A 13,226-nucleotide genomic window follows, 5' to 3' on the forward strand; every position below is an offset into this window, starting at 1 on the left:
AGAGAGAGAGAGAGAGTATGATCGAGAGAGCGGTGCGCGGAGCTCGTGAGCGAGCGCGAGGGAGAGAAAGACGGCGCGAACGTGGGTAGGGGGATCAAATGAGAAAGAGAGAAGCACGGCCGTGCGATCGAGGAAGACGGAGCACGGGAAACATGCGGCGGAGGGCCCACTCCCGGCACTCGCGCGAGAACGAGCGGGCTCGACGCGCCGCACGCTCGCGGATCCGCGCGCACGCACGTGATCGCGCACGCTCTCGCGAAAAACGTTCCGTCCGATCGGTACTTAACAATTAGCCAAACTCCCTGGACACCTTTCAGAATGCCCGCTTGCGCTTGATTGCGCCATCACGTGGACGATTCCTTCCGATATCTTTGGACGAGAGCAGAGTGCTCTCGACTATCCGGCTCCGAACCGATACGTGCCGATCGCGACGATCTCGTCGGGGCAGTGAGTGGTATCCGATGGCGAATCATTTATCGAAAGGCGACGTCTAGAATCGAGTAGATCCACGAGAGATAATATATATCATATATCTTTTCTAGAATGAAATGATATTTTAAAGGATAACTCTATTGGTTTCTACTATCGACATCTTATATACTTTATCTCAACGCGATAACCAGGAATGTGACTGTGCACTCCGATCAGTGTGGTCGTGCCTCAGGATTCCGAAGTGGCGTATCGAGAATTTGTCGTGAGAATTTACGAGAAACTCGTGAATGTGAATAAACTTGTCCATTGGTGCCGAGAAGGGTTCTAGAAGAAATCAGTTGAGAACCTTTCTTTTCCTCGTGGATTATATACTGGACCAAATCACTTCGATACAGTGGCGAATCGTATCGAAAGAGAATCTAAATATCGGTGAGTGTTCAGGAACCGCTCGTCCAGGTAAATTCACGGGCGTGCAGCGTTAATTTGCGTGTCACGTTTATTCAATGCGAGTCGTAACACGGCGGGAGATAATTGCCGAGGAAATTGCAAAAGTTCATTGCGCTTTCATTCACACCTCATTGTCTCGTGGAAGCGCGCGCAAGTAAGCGGAGCGAGTCCGCGTTGTTTCGAGGTGTCGATTGCGGGAAATTATGAAATTACTATTATTTCACGCTGTTCAATATGTTAAATATATATATATTATATACATATGTGTATCTTAATGGAGATTTCGTAAACACAAACCTTTACGCAATTGCTTTAGATTAAACGAGTGGGAAGATGAGAGAAAGTGTTGCGTCAAATAAATCATGGGGTAAATTCAAGGCAGTGTAATTATAACTTTTAGGACGAGAATAGCCATAGGATAAGAAACTAAGCGTTAAGATATTTATTAAAGCAATAAGTGAGACGAGCTTGTAGATGCAGCGAAAATCGACCGTCACGATCTTTCATAACGTCTATCTTTCACTGTATTTTAGCGATTGCTGTAGAAACAGCAACGGGTGATTAACGGGTTAACGGGTTACTCATATCACTTCTGAATTGCTTTAGCTTTCGAAATGTTCCAAGCTTGTTAGAATACACGCGAAAGACGAGTCGCGAGACGCGAGAAGCCTAATGTTGCCCAGTTTTCTTGACGAGGAGCATGTCTTCGTGCGATGTCGATCGCCGCGGATCGATTCGATGGTGGCGTTCGATGATCGCGCGAGCACGTGGCGTTCGATAATCGCGCGTTCCCAGAGAAATCCTCTCGCGTGTGCGCGCGCGCGCACGCGCGAGATCTCCGCTCGCGAGCGTAAGGTGAACGCACTGACTTGCGACGCGGATGGAACGCGGAACCGAGCGGGCGATGTGCGAGACAAATGATCGTCTGCGAGGCCGCGAAATTCGTCGCCGCGCCGGCAAAATTCGCCCAATTTAAAGAGGACGAAATTACCTCTTCCTATTCGACTTGAATGAATCAATTTTTTTCTCGCGATACGTAAAGTCTTTACAAAAAAATGTTTTGTACTATCAACGAAAGAACAGTGTCTTTTGTACGGGACGTTCGATCGGGAATGCATTTTTGGTCAACAAATATTTTTTAATAAAAACTTTGAATAATTTTTCTTTTCTTGAAACGAAATTGAATGCCTACATTCCTTAATTTCTCCAATTTATCTCAATTTCTTCTATTTAGATATTTCAAGAACTTTTTTTGAAATTTTCTTATATATCTGATATATTATAAGAAAAAAACAATAAATAAGAATTATGAGTTTCGTATATTATACTATCGATTTCTGATATTTTTAGATTTAAAAATTATTTAACAAGGAAACAAGCATGGAGAAGAAATTATTTAGCAGTTTTATATTTTATGTTCAATTTTAATCTGAAAGTCAATCTAAATATTTCATGACCTGTAAAACATGACTTCGTAAAAAATTGGCTCAAATTGATCGCCGCGATACTGGAAAAGTTATGTTACCGTTTCGAAAGCTTTTTGATAAAAACACTTTTTTCAGTTGTTGTGCCATGGATATTCATAATTTTTTCAACAATCGGAAAATTCTTGACATATTACGAAAATACGAAAAGTCGATTTTCCAATTGAAATAATCTTCACGCCATTTATGATTGAAAGAGATTAATTATATAGCAACAATGAACTAATTCCGAAAGAAATTCACAATTACCTGAAAACATACACGATATAGCTATTAGAAACACGCTAATTCGCGTGTTACAAGTATATAATAGGTTTACTAGGAAGCTATCAAGGAAAGGTTTTCATCGAAATTATTTTGGTTCTCATTAATTCTCTTATTACAAACAGTCAGCATTTGAAACAACAAATAAATAATTATAAATAACTTTACGACAAGCCTCTTGATTTTGCGAATCGAAAACGCTTATATATTTACATCGCATTGATTGGTGTTTCGATCGTTGCAGTCTGTGTATCGGTTGATGAATATCTAGCGGCGCGTGAATTGTCATCACAAAACACTTGAAATTCGCGAGGCGGAAAAACAAAGCTGACCAAGGGGATGGAAGGGAGGAATGAATGTTGCGGGAGGGAAGAAAAGATGAGTTAGCGAGAGGTGGAGGAGAGGATTCGAAGCGAAACGTGCAGGTGAGAGAGTGAGAGCGAGCGAGAGAGAGAGAGAGAGAGAACGACGAAGAAGAAGAGGGGTGGATGTTAACGGAGGAAGGGGAGAGGAAGGTTGTGACCAAGAAGAGGAAGGAGGGACGAGCCAGGAAGAAGTCAACGTCCGAAGATTACGGCAATGACATTCACTTTTTCTCACTCTCTGCCTCGTGTTTCTCTCGTGCTCTCCAAGTTTTTTTTCCTCTCCTCTCCGCCCTCTTCTTGTTTCTCCCGCGATTCACCGGCGATTCCTTGTCTTCATCTCTCTCGATCGTGCGAAAATACTGGAATATACAGGGTGGAGTAACTTGGGAAGTTAGCTAAAGTTTTTCGGTACAATTGGGCATAGTGAAAAGTTTTGAAACTCGTTATTTTTCTTACGCAAAAATTCGAACAAAATTTTACGTAAAAGACGCATAATTTTATTGGTTAATCACCGCATGATACAATAATGAATATTTTTTACATAATTTTTTTTTTAATTCGAATATCAACTAAATTTCTTTTTTAAATATCATATTGGAAATCGAAAAATATAAGAAAAATTAATTACTGTTAATATTACATTATTATTATAAATTATTTTCCTGGAAACTATTAGGGATGATTAGGGACAAAATTTTTGCTACTATTTGTTGAGATTTCTTGGAACAAAAGGAGCTTATTACTGTAACTGAAAGCCGCGAATGGCAACTCCTAATTTTTTTCTAAATAAACTTTACGTACTTTCTCAAAAATCAATTTTCTCATCATCGTCTTACATATAAAAATGTTAAGCTGAGATGGTCGAAAAATGAATATTTTATAAAATACTTCATATTTTATCCTGACACATTTTAACATGAAGATATTATGCTTTTCTGTAATATTTGTCTCATAAAATCTCGTAAAATATTCACTTTCTTTTTATTAATTCCTCTTAATATTTTTATGCATAGACTAAAATTAAGAAACTGTTAGATGACTGTTTATATGATAAGAAATAAAATATTTAACTTTTTCATGTGAAATTTGAGAAATTTTTATCCGCAAATTGAAAAATTATCTCAACTTATTCATTTTTATTTTTATCATTTCAAGTATATTAACTTGAAAGGACTGCTTCCCTAGAGGAACATACAATTTTAGAAATGAAATTTCCGCATTCTTAAGTTAGTTTAAATTTAAATTATTCTATTGAACTTTCCATTCTTAACTTCTTGAATTTTCGCATATTTAAATACGAAAATTCGATTGTATATCTTCCGCGATAAATAATTAAGTGGAATGATTAACTAAATATTTATTCAGAGATAAAACAGTTTATCCTAACAAATTGAAATAAAAAATGGACTTTTATATTTCAATATTTTTCAATAATTTCTAACGCCCGCGTGACTGCATTTATGTTACCTTTATTATTTTACGATTATATTTTTTTATTTCCGCGTCGTAGTCGTTGTTTTGCCTTTGGTTTCTGATTTTCTTTTTGTTTTGATTTATCTTTCAGCGAGATGGCTCACGTGAAAAGCCAATGGATGTGTAAACTATTAAAAATTGGCGAGCAAATCCGCGCTCGCGCTACTAGAAAAAAGTTCGCCCTATAAGAAAAGGGAGAGAAAGAACGAAGGAACAAGAAAAGAAAGAAAGAAAGAGAAAAAAATAGCCACAAGAGTGATAAGGACGACGTATCACGAGTAAAGGCGCTCGGTCGATCGCGTACCCCAAAAATAATGGGTTGAACTTTCGAGTGACGTTCTCCACTCGTAAGAAGAAGCTAAGATGGAAACACGCGGCGAGACGATGAGTTCCTTCAACTTTTACGTTAACTACGTTCTTAACGAACGGTAGTCGAAAATCACGCGTTGCGTTAATTACACAAAAAAAAAAAACGAAGAAATCGGTATTAAGTGACAAAGTTCGAAATCCAACAACAACAGCGATAACGTATTGAACTTCCGTAAACGCGGCAGTGTTGTCCTTTTAAAAATTATCCCTCATCAAAACCGACCGCGCCCGCATTCTCTGTTCGTTTGATTCGTATCGAGTGTGTCGTCGATCTTCATCATCCGCACATCCCGTCCGTTATTTATACATTCACGAGGAAATCTCGGGAGCGTAATCTTCCACTCGCAACTTTTATCGCGCTCGTCACATCGCATTCGTCGCGCGGCCATTACGGCCGTGGTCGAATTAAATCTTATTAAGCAGCGGTGTAAATGCAAATACAAGAAACGCGAAGCCGGGGAAGAGTGGCTGCGAGATAGACGGAGAGAGGCGTAATACCTGCGAGGAAACGAGGAAACGTTACTCATGGTTCAAGGACCCCGCGAAGTTACGAGAAAGACGATCAGCGACGACGACAACTGCAAACTCGAGGGGGAAGACACGTTCGTTATGCTCGCCAAAATCGATCATCGACAATAAAACGGTCTGTTAAAAAAAAGAAGATATCGTTTCTCAGAAGACGTCTGATGAAATGCTGGATAAATTATCGAGATACAGGATATCCTTTCGCAATAAAATCGTTTTACTAATGACGCTCGACGTGTCTTGCGAGTTATGCCGGTTTAACTTACGCGACGCGTCGACGGAGGCATCGCTCTTCAATAGAAACGCCTTATATATGATATATAAAAGATGTTATCTACCGACTGAAATAGCGTTGCACCGGTTTGTGTACAAGTAACGAAGGGGAAAGTTTAACCGAACGAAGTTAGAACAAGTTTCGTAGTATACCGAGCGAAGTATCAAGCCTCGAATAATTAAACGAGTTTATTAAACGACAGGCACTTTATTATCATCAAGAAAGTTCGACCGATACGTAACTCTGTTATCGAGATAGAGAAGCTGGATACGTGATGGATATTTGAAGATTCAAGGAAAGTAACGACGTTTTCTTCACCTTTTCTGTCGCTGCGGGGATCGAAGAGAGACAAAGATCGGTGGATCCGTAGGATAATCGTGACGAAAAATCAACGTCATTCAGTCCTCGGGAAGTCACGATTTTCAAAAGATTCGCAAGAAGAGAGTGACGGAGAGTTTCTCTCGTTCTTTTCGCGAAAGCTGCGAAAGTGCCTGTCCGTGGATCGAGTCCAGACTTACCGCCGGCTCGCAGGACCGTCGTCGAGACAAGGATCGAGAAGGCGCTCGCGAATGCTGAATGCCGCAGACGGTAGCATCGGCAGCAAGCGCGACGTGCACCACGCTGTTCGTCGACGCCGTGATCGCTCGTACGTACGCTCGATGCTCGTACAATGGACGTTTTCAAACTCGATCAGTCGCTGAGCGCGGGTTTGGGCAGCGCGCCGGCGCCGGACACCCTCACGCCGGAAGTGTCATTCGACGCCGGCAGTGAGTTCAACCTGAGCTTCTTCGACGGCCCGGAGGAGAACAGCACCCAGGGCTTCAGCGACCCCGGTTCCGTGGGTAGCGCCAGCGCCTCGCCGCCCCCCGGTACACCCGGTGGCGCCGTACCCCCCGTTGCCGCCGCGACTGTTGTCGCTACCGCCGCAACCGTCGCAGCCTCCGCCTCCACCGGTGTTAATAATCCGAACCCGCCTCCGCTGCCGATTGTCCAAGTGCCCGCCGCCGGCATCGTCATTAAGCAAGGTTTGTTTCATTTTTCTTTCTTATATATCGCGCTTCCGATCTTTCATTTCCGCGCCGTTTGGTTTCGACACGCCTTCGTTTCGATTCCGTTTTCGATGAACGCAGCACGAATTTGATTTATGTCGACGTTAGTACGACGATCATGACATTGCAGCTGCAATATACATTTATATGTAATGCTATACGAAACGGTACAATTATGAAATCTCTAATAGGCTTCTTAATACAATTGAAATGTTACGTTACGTTTACAAAATAATTTGCCTACTATCTGAAAACTGTCTGTTAAAAAAAGGATGTTTAACATGAACTATATGATTTTATTTGATTTTAAAAAAGTAATTAACGAGGAGAATGAAAATAGACTTTTTCAACAAAAAATACAAAAGTTATATCATACGAATATTTTTTGTATTATTTTATATAAATATTATTGCATCGTGTGTGTGTGTGTGTGTGTGTGTGTGTGTCGAATAAATCGGAAACAAAAAGGTAAAATAAAATTAAATGAAATAATTGCAACCATCATTAATAACTTTCCTACATGTATATATTAATAATTGCATACAAATTTTATAAATGCTAATTATTTTTTAATGCTGTGATTGACTACTAAATAAATTTTATATGTTCAAAATATTCATTATATTTTAATGATTGTGTATTAACGATTCATTTTAATAGTTTATTAACATTTTAACATTTTATTGAAGAATCGTTAATCGCCTTTCGAAATAAATATATACCATACATATATGTATGTATCTTTCATTAAAAGGTTTATATTTAAACTTTTAAAAATAATATTTAGCGAACCAGTGAAATTGATTGAAAGAATATTCGAAATTATCGAGTTTAATTATTGTTAATGTTATAGACGAATTTATATTTTAATTCTCACTAAAGACGATAAGACAAAACGTATCAGACGATAAGTCACGACAAACAAAATACAATTGAGTTAGGATTGGAGCTTCGATAAAAATAATAGAAATTAGAATAACCGATAATTATAATTTTGCGCAATTAATTTTCCATAGGAACATTGTAAAGAAACTCATTGTCTCTTAACGTAACTTTGATAGTCCGCCGTTTTATATGGGAACGTCTATTTATAGCTCGACCGTGCGTTATACGCTCGGTGTGTCTATGTTTTAACATTGTTTTACATCCTGAGCACACAGACGACGTGTATAGCGCTTCTCGTAAAGGTTAGAATACAAATTGAAAAGGTCGCACCCATGATGCGATACTCGCAGATCGCTCATGATCGCAAGAGTCGCGTACTGCCGTTGTTGATAAAGCTACTCTCAGCAACGCGGATTTTGTTCTCGATCCACAAGTGTTCTTGATGGAGATTGAAAGGGGATTAATTTTGATGAATCGAGAAATTGTTTTCCCGTGTTTCTGAGTCGATCCAAAGAATTCACCACTCGCGACGTTCCCGCTCGTGAGAAAAGTCAAGCGCTGACATTTTGCTCAAACTGGGAGCATTCGAGTGAAATCGATCTTGTCCTAGGATTTTTTCGTCTTTTTTTTCTCGTTCGTTTATCGCCAGTTTTGCATTGAAGCGATTTTGTGGAATATACAGGGTGTCCCGCAATTTGTGAATCAAAATACCATAACAAGAAAATTCTTGGAAAATTAAGTAAAAAAATTATTTATAAAATTCTTATTTTAAGCAGTAGTTTTTGAGATATGAGAGTTTAAATATGGCCAATTACAGTTTAAATGGTCATTTGTGAGTATTAAGTCCGGTTTTTCATTTTCTGATTAACTTATAATTTAAATTTATAACCTTACTTAATCTGATGATAATATAAAAATTGTGTTTCTCTGGCTATGATTAATCACTAAACTGATGATTTTGAAAGTAACTTTAAAAATTACTCATTACAAAATCATTAGAGATTAATCATAGTTATAAAAATATTTTTACATAATTATCAAGTTAAGTTTAACTGTAAATTAACTGGAGAATAAAAAACTTGAACGTGCTGAAGTATACTCACTCAGCGCTCACTAATACTACCACACGACTTATGAACAAGTGGCCATCTAAACGTAGTCTGCAATTGGTTATATTAAATACGACCATTATAATATTATCTTAAGAACTACTATTTAAAATAAAAATGTACAAATAACTTTTTTTACTTAACTTTCCTTGAGAATTTTCTTGTTATAGTATTTTGATTCGCAAATTTAGGGACACCTTGTATAACACCGTTCTATTGTTCAACATCTTTGACAGTAGAATTTTTTAGAAACATATAAATTTCTGCAAACAAGGCATTATATCAAAGGGTCGGTTAAAAAATAGTTGAGGCGAAAGCCTGAATAGCTTTTTTACGATAATTTGATTTATTCGAACGTTTCATGCGTTGTAAATTCTCCCGTGACGACAGGAGACAGCGGAATTACTTGAATTTTCAGGGAGTTTATATGATCCCGGAGTTTACGCGATCCCAAAAAGGGACTACGTGAATTCCAGAGAGGCCGTTGATTATTTTATACATTCGCTAGCAGGGATCATCCGACGGCGATCTGATGGTAGCTACCGAAAATCCAACTTTGAATTTCAATCTCGAGGCGGTCAAGGTCCATCGAGAGTAATTCAATTCAGAAGCGCGAATCTCGCGGGGATAAGAAGTAACGCGTTGACTATTGTCGCCTGAGGCTCGAAACGGTGGTTAGAGAGCATACCAGTATCTCGATTCCGTAACTTCTAACGACAGTTCATACATATCTATATTAATAAAAGCAACGCATTTCTTTTATTTAAGCTGACAATACGCGTCTTTCTATTGGCTGCTATTCTATTACGTTTCTCTATTGTCTAATTTGATCGCTATCTTGGACCTATCAAGTTGGGACTATCAAAAATATTACGTCTAATAAACACTTAGTAATTCTTTAATATGATATACTGATTGTGAGAGAAAAATGTACTAAATTTTAATAAATAATTGTTTGAATAGTAGTAATATAACATTTATTTTTGAAAAATAAATATTTGCTAAATAAGAAACAACAGTTAAATTAAATTAATGGTTCTTGTACCATAAAAATATATGTTTACATTTAGTAAATATTCAACCGACGCTATTCAAACAAGTATTTATTAAAATTTAGTACACTTTTCTCTCACAATTAGTGTTTATAGTATTAGATTCTACATGGTAGACTTTTGCACTGCTCTTTTATAAATATAGACCTCTACACAGTTCGGCATTGTTACATTGTCGTTATATACGACGGCATTGTTACATTGTCGTTATATACGACGGCATTGTTACATTGTCGTTATGTACAATTATACTGTCGGTATACAGTTTTTATGTATATCTGCGCAACAACAGTATAATATATCGGCACTGTCGTTAAGCATTACAGAATCGGGGTACAGGAAGAGAGTATACGATCGGCATATTTCGAAACGATTTTAATGTAATCGCGCGAGATGAATTAATTTCATTCGCGTGTTGCCAAAATTTTTTCGTATTCAGACTATAGTATATAATTCAAGAGCTACTTATGAATTAACCTTGCAGATGCATCTAGTAAAGCCTAGGTCTGTGTTGAACTTCAAGTTAACTTTATATTTTAACGAGCGACTATTTCATTTAATTTTTCTTTAACACCGATAATTAACAAGTTACGAAAATAAATGACATCTAATCCAATTTTCGCCAAAGAGGATTCCCAATAGTGTCATAACACTGAACGATAAGTTTATAAAAAAAAAACGGTTTAATGTACCTTATGTGTTAAGACTGTCTTGTAGATAAAACTTAAGAAGATTTTGCTGGAAGGAAACTTGTTAGTAAGGCGCATAGAATATGCCTGGAAAGTTCCGAATTAACTGGCAAATTACGGAAGTTGTGTGTTTCGCCGACACAGTATAGTCGAGTTTTGACTTAACTTGGACGGTCGAAAAGTCTTCTATAAGCATCGCGATTTCTATTAAAGTAGCATGAATATAATTCCGTTGAACAGCGTCCGATTTTATCCACTCAATTCTGCGTGTTTGAATCTGCGACTTAATGATTTAATATACTTCGATGAGCATTATTCTTCAAAAGAATTCTCCGTATACTTGAAATCGTAAATACTAAAAAGAAAATGATTTATTCATAAGTCGTACACAAAAAGGACAATTTTACTGAAATATTATCTGAAAATTTAACTAGATGTCTGAAACTAATTTTGTTAATTGGACTATCAAAAAAATTACGTATAGGAACCTCAAGCATGATAAGCAATGCTGTAAAAAGTTGTAATATTTTTATAGCAATCAGTTTGAATGTCCTATATAATTATTTTGATCCAACATTATTTTCAGATTTGTATCTAGCTAATGAGTCAATTCTAAACAGAATCGTAAAACTCGTAACGTGTTCTCGTAAAACTTGTAAGAACTTATGAGTAGTATTCTAATTTTACGCGTATATGTCGTAAGACCCACGATCATTTGTAAATATCTACGATTTCTTATAAATTTTATGGCTAATAAGAAGCTGTCTGTAAAAATATTATGTAAAGATATAAGCGCTTAAAAATTCTTATAAGTCTTACAGGAATATGTTACGAGCCTTATGATTCTGCTTAGAATTTAGGCATAAATTTTTAAATACTTCACTGTCCTTTTCTTCCATAGCAATTGATAAATAATAGTCACACGGGCGGTCATATTATAACTTTTCAGTAATTAACGTTCGAAATTGCTTTCCCCGGCCTAGACACGGCCGGATATTAATCGCGAGAATAGAGGCTCCCTTGATCGACAGCGAAAAAAAATCGAAGCTCATTGACACTCCTTTCTTTTCCTTCGTCGCGACGTCGACGCCGGCCGATGGGCCGAAGTCGGGCTGCAAGTCACGATTTTATCGACCATACGAATAGTAAAAGCCAAGAATGCCATATCCCCGCGTACGACTTTCTTACACGGAATGCAGCTTACATGGTTCGAGTGCTTTCCTCCACGAGAAGGAATGAGCCAAGAATATGCAGAATATATAGGAAGAAAAACAACCAGATTATGAGTTGCGCATCTACTAATTAATTACGATGGAATTAAGACCCTACGAACGCGAGTTTATTCGCGACTATAAACGAAGCAAGTATTCCGTGTTGCAGCACGCTCCGATTGCCAATCATAATACGCTCTGTTTCATTTCGGCCGCGTACATTGTTGATTGAAATAAGCGTAGTAATTATGCATTTCATGCATTTGAAAGTAACAGTGCTACGTTACGTGTGCGTAACAAAATTCGAATTGGAAACAACTCAAAAATACTACTGCTTACATAACAGAGGAACGAAGTTATTCTTATAAATTTGATACGCTTTACAGCAAGAAAGTCGACATTATCTACCAATTATTATACACTTATACAATCACGAACCATTTAGACTCCCTTCATTTATCTTATCTGTAACTTTTTCTCGAAGTAGTTAAACTAGCACATTTCAAGTATTGTAATACATATTAATCTATGAAAGATAACATAGTTGTATAAAAATAAATCTTTTTTTAGAACCTGAATTAAAGTGTTTTTTTAAAATGTTTCGATGGACTCGTTCGCTAGAAATGAATCGAGCGGCAAAATTGATTTATCACGTCAAGTTTAATCATTAAATTTAATAGATAATTATCTATACAATTTAATGATTCATAATTTGCTAATTATACATATGAAAAAATCGTACCTTAAATACACATTCACATTATACAGGGTGTCTCATTTTAATGTCCCACCCCAAATAACTTTTTTATTTTTGATCTTAGAAAAAAATGTTACAAAAGTTGTATGGCTTTGAGGGGGACATAAAATGGTGTTATTAATTTGACCTTGAATAGTTGCTTGAAGGTCACGTGAAGGTTACCTTCAATTTGTTAAACGGAACTCCCTACTTTTTATTGCATATTCTTGTAGATCATCTCGAGAAGGATCATCTCACCTTTCCAAAACATTATAATTAAGTATTTACTTTTCGTTAAGTACTTGTTAAGTTAATCCGGCCAGTCAAGGCAAGATAAAGGCACCCAGCCGGATCGTGCCTTTATCTTGCCTTGATCGGCCGAATTATGTCCCGATCTTGCCTTATAACTTAACAAATATTTAACCCATTAAGGACCGCTAGTCGATTTTTCGACCGAAAAAAGTAGGTCAACTTTGGGATGCGAAATTTTTGGCAAGTAGGCTCCTTAAGGGCATAGTAGCTTGCCATTAAAAGGATTTTTAATTTTGAGGAAAAAGTTTGTCTTGATCCTTAATGGGTTAACGAAAAGGTGCTTAATTATAGTGTTTTAGAAAGCCCTCGAGATGATCCACAAGAATGTGCAATAAAAAGTAGGGGGTTCCGTTTAAGAAATTGAAGGTAACCTTCACGTGACATTCAAGCAACTATTCAAGGTCATACTAATGACACCATCTTATGTTTTCCTCAAAGCCATACAACTTTTGTCAGAAACATTTTGTTCTAAGACCAAAAATAAAAAAGTTATTTGGGGTGAGACATTAAAATGGGACACCCTATAGAGGTAAAAGATAACACTTTAAAA

General features: G+C 37.3%; 1 protein-coding gene across 4 annotated transcripts in view; it reads left to right on the top strand.

Annotated features, from left to right (window-relative positions):
- The first annotated feature begins 352 nt into the window (after positions 1–352).
- The window catches only part of Eip78C (Ecdysone-induced protein 78C), a 74,073-nt gene continuing 61,199 nt past the window's right edge, over positions 353–13,226 (top strand). For all 4 annotated transcript variants that reach the window (XR_001937037.1, XM_018462199.1, XM_018462201.1 and 1 more), the window contains exons 1-2: positions 353–861; positions 4,557–6,658. Coding sequence is in view for 3 of the 4 variants with exons in the window: in XM_018462199.1 (XP_018317701.1) it covers positions 6,304–6,658 (355 nt within the window). In the remaining variant the exon portion in view is untranslated. The remainder of the gene's footprint in view (positions 862–4,556; positions 6,659–13,226) is intronic.

This window comes from Mycetomoellerius zeteki, unplaced genomic scaffold, assembly GCF_001594055.1.
Source record: "Mycetomoellerius zeteki isolate Tzet28-1 unplaced genomic scaffold, Tzet1.0 scaffold135, whole genome shotgun sequence".
NCBI classification, from domain to species: domain Eukaryota; kingdom Metazoa; phylum Arthropoda; class Insecta; order Hymenoptera; family Formicidae; genus Mycetomoellerius; species Mycetomoellerius zeteki.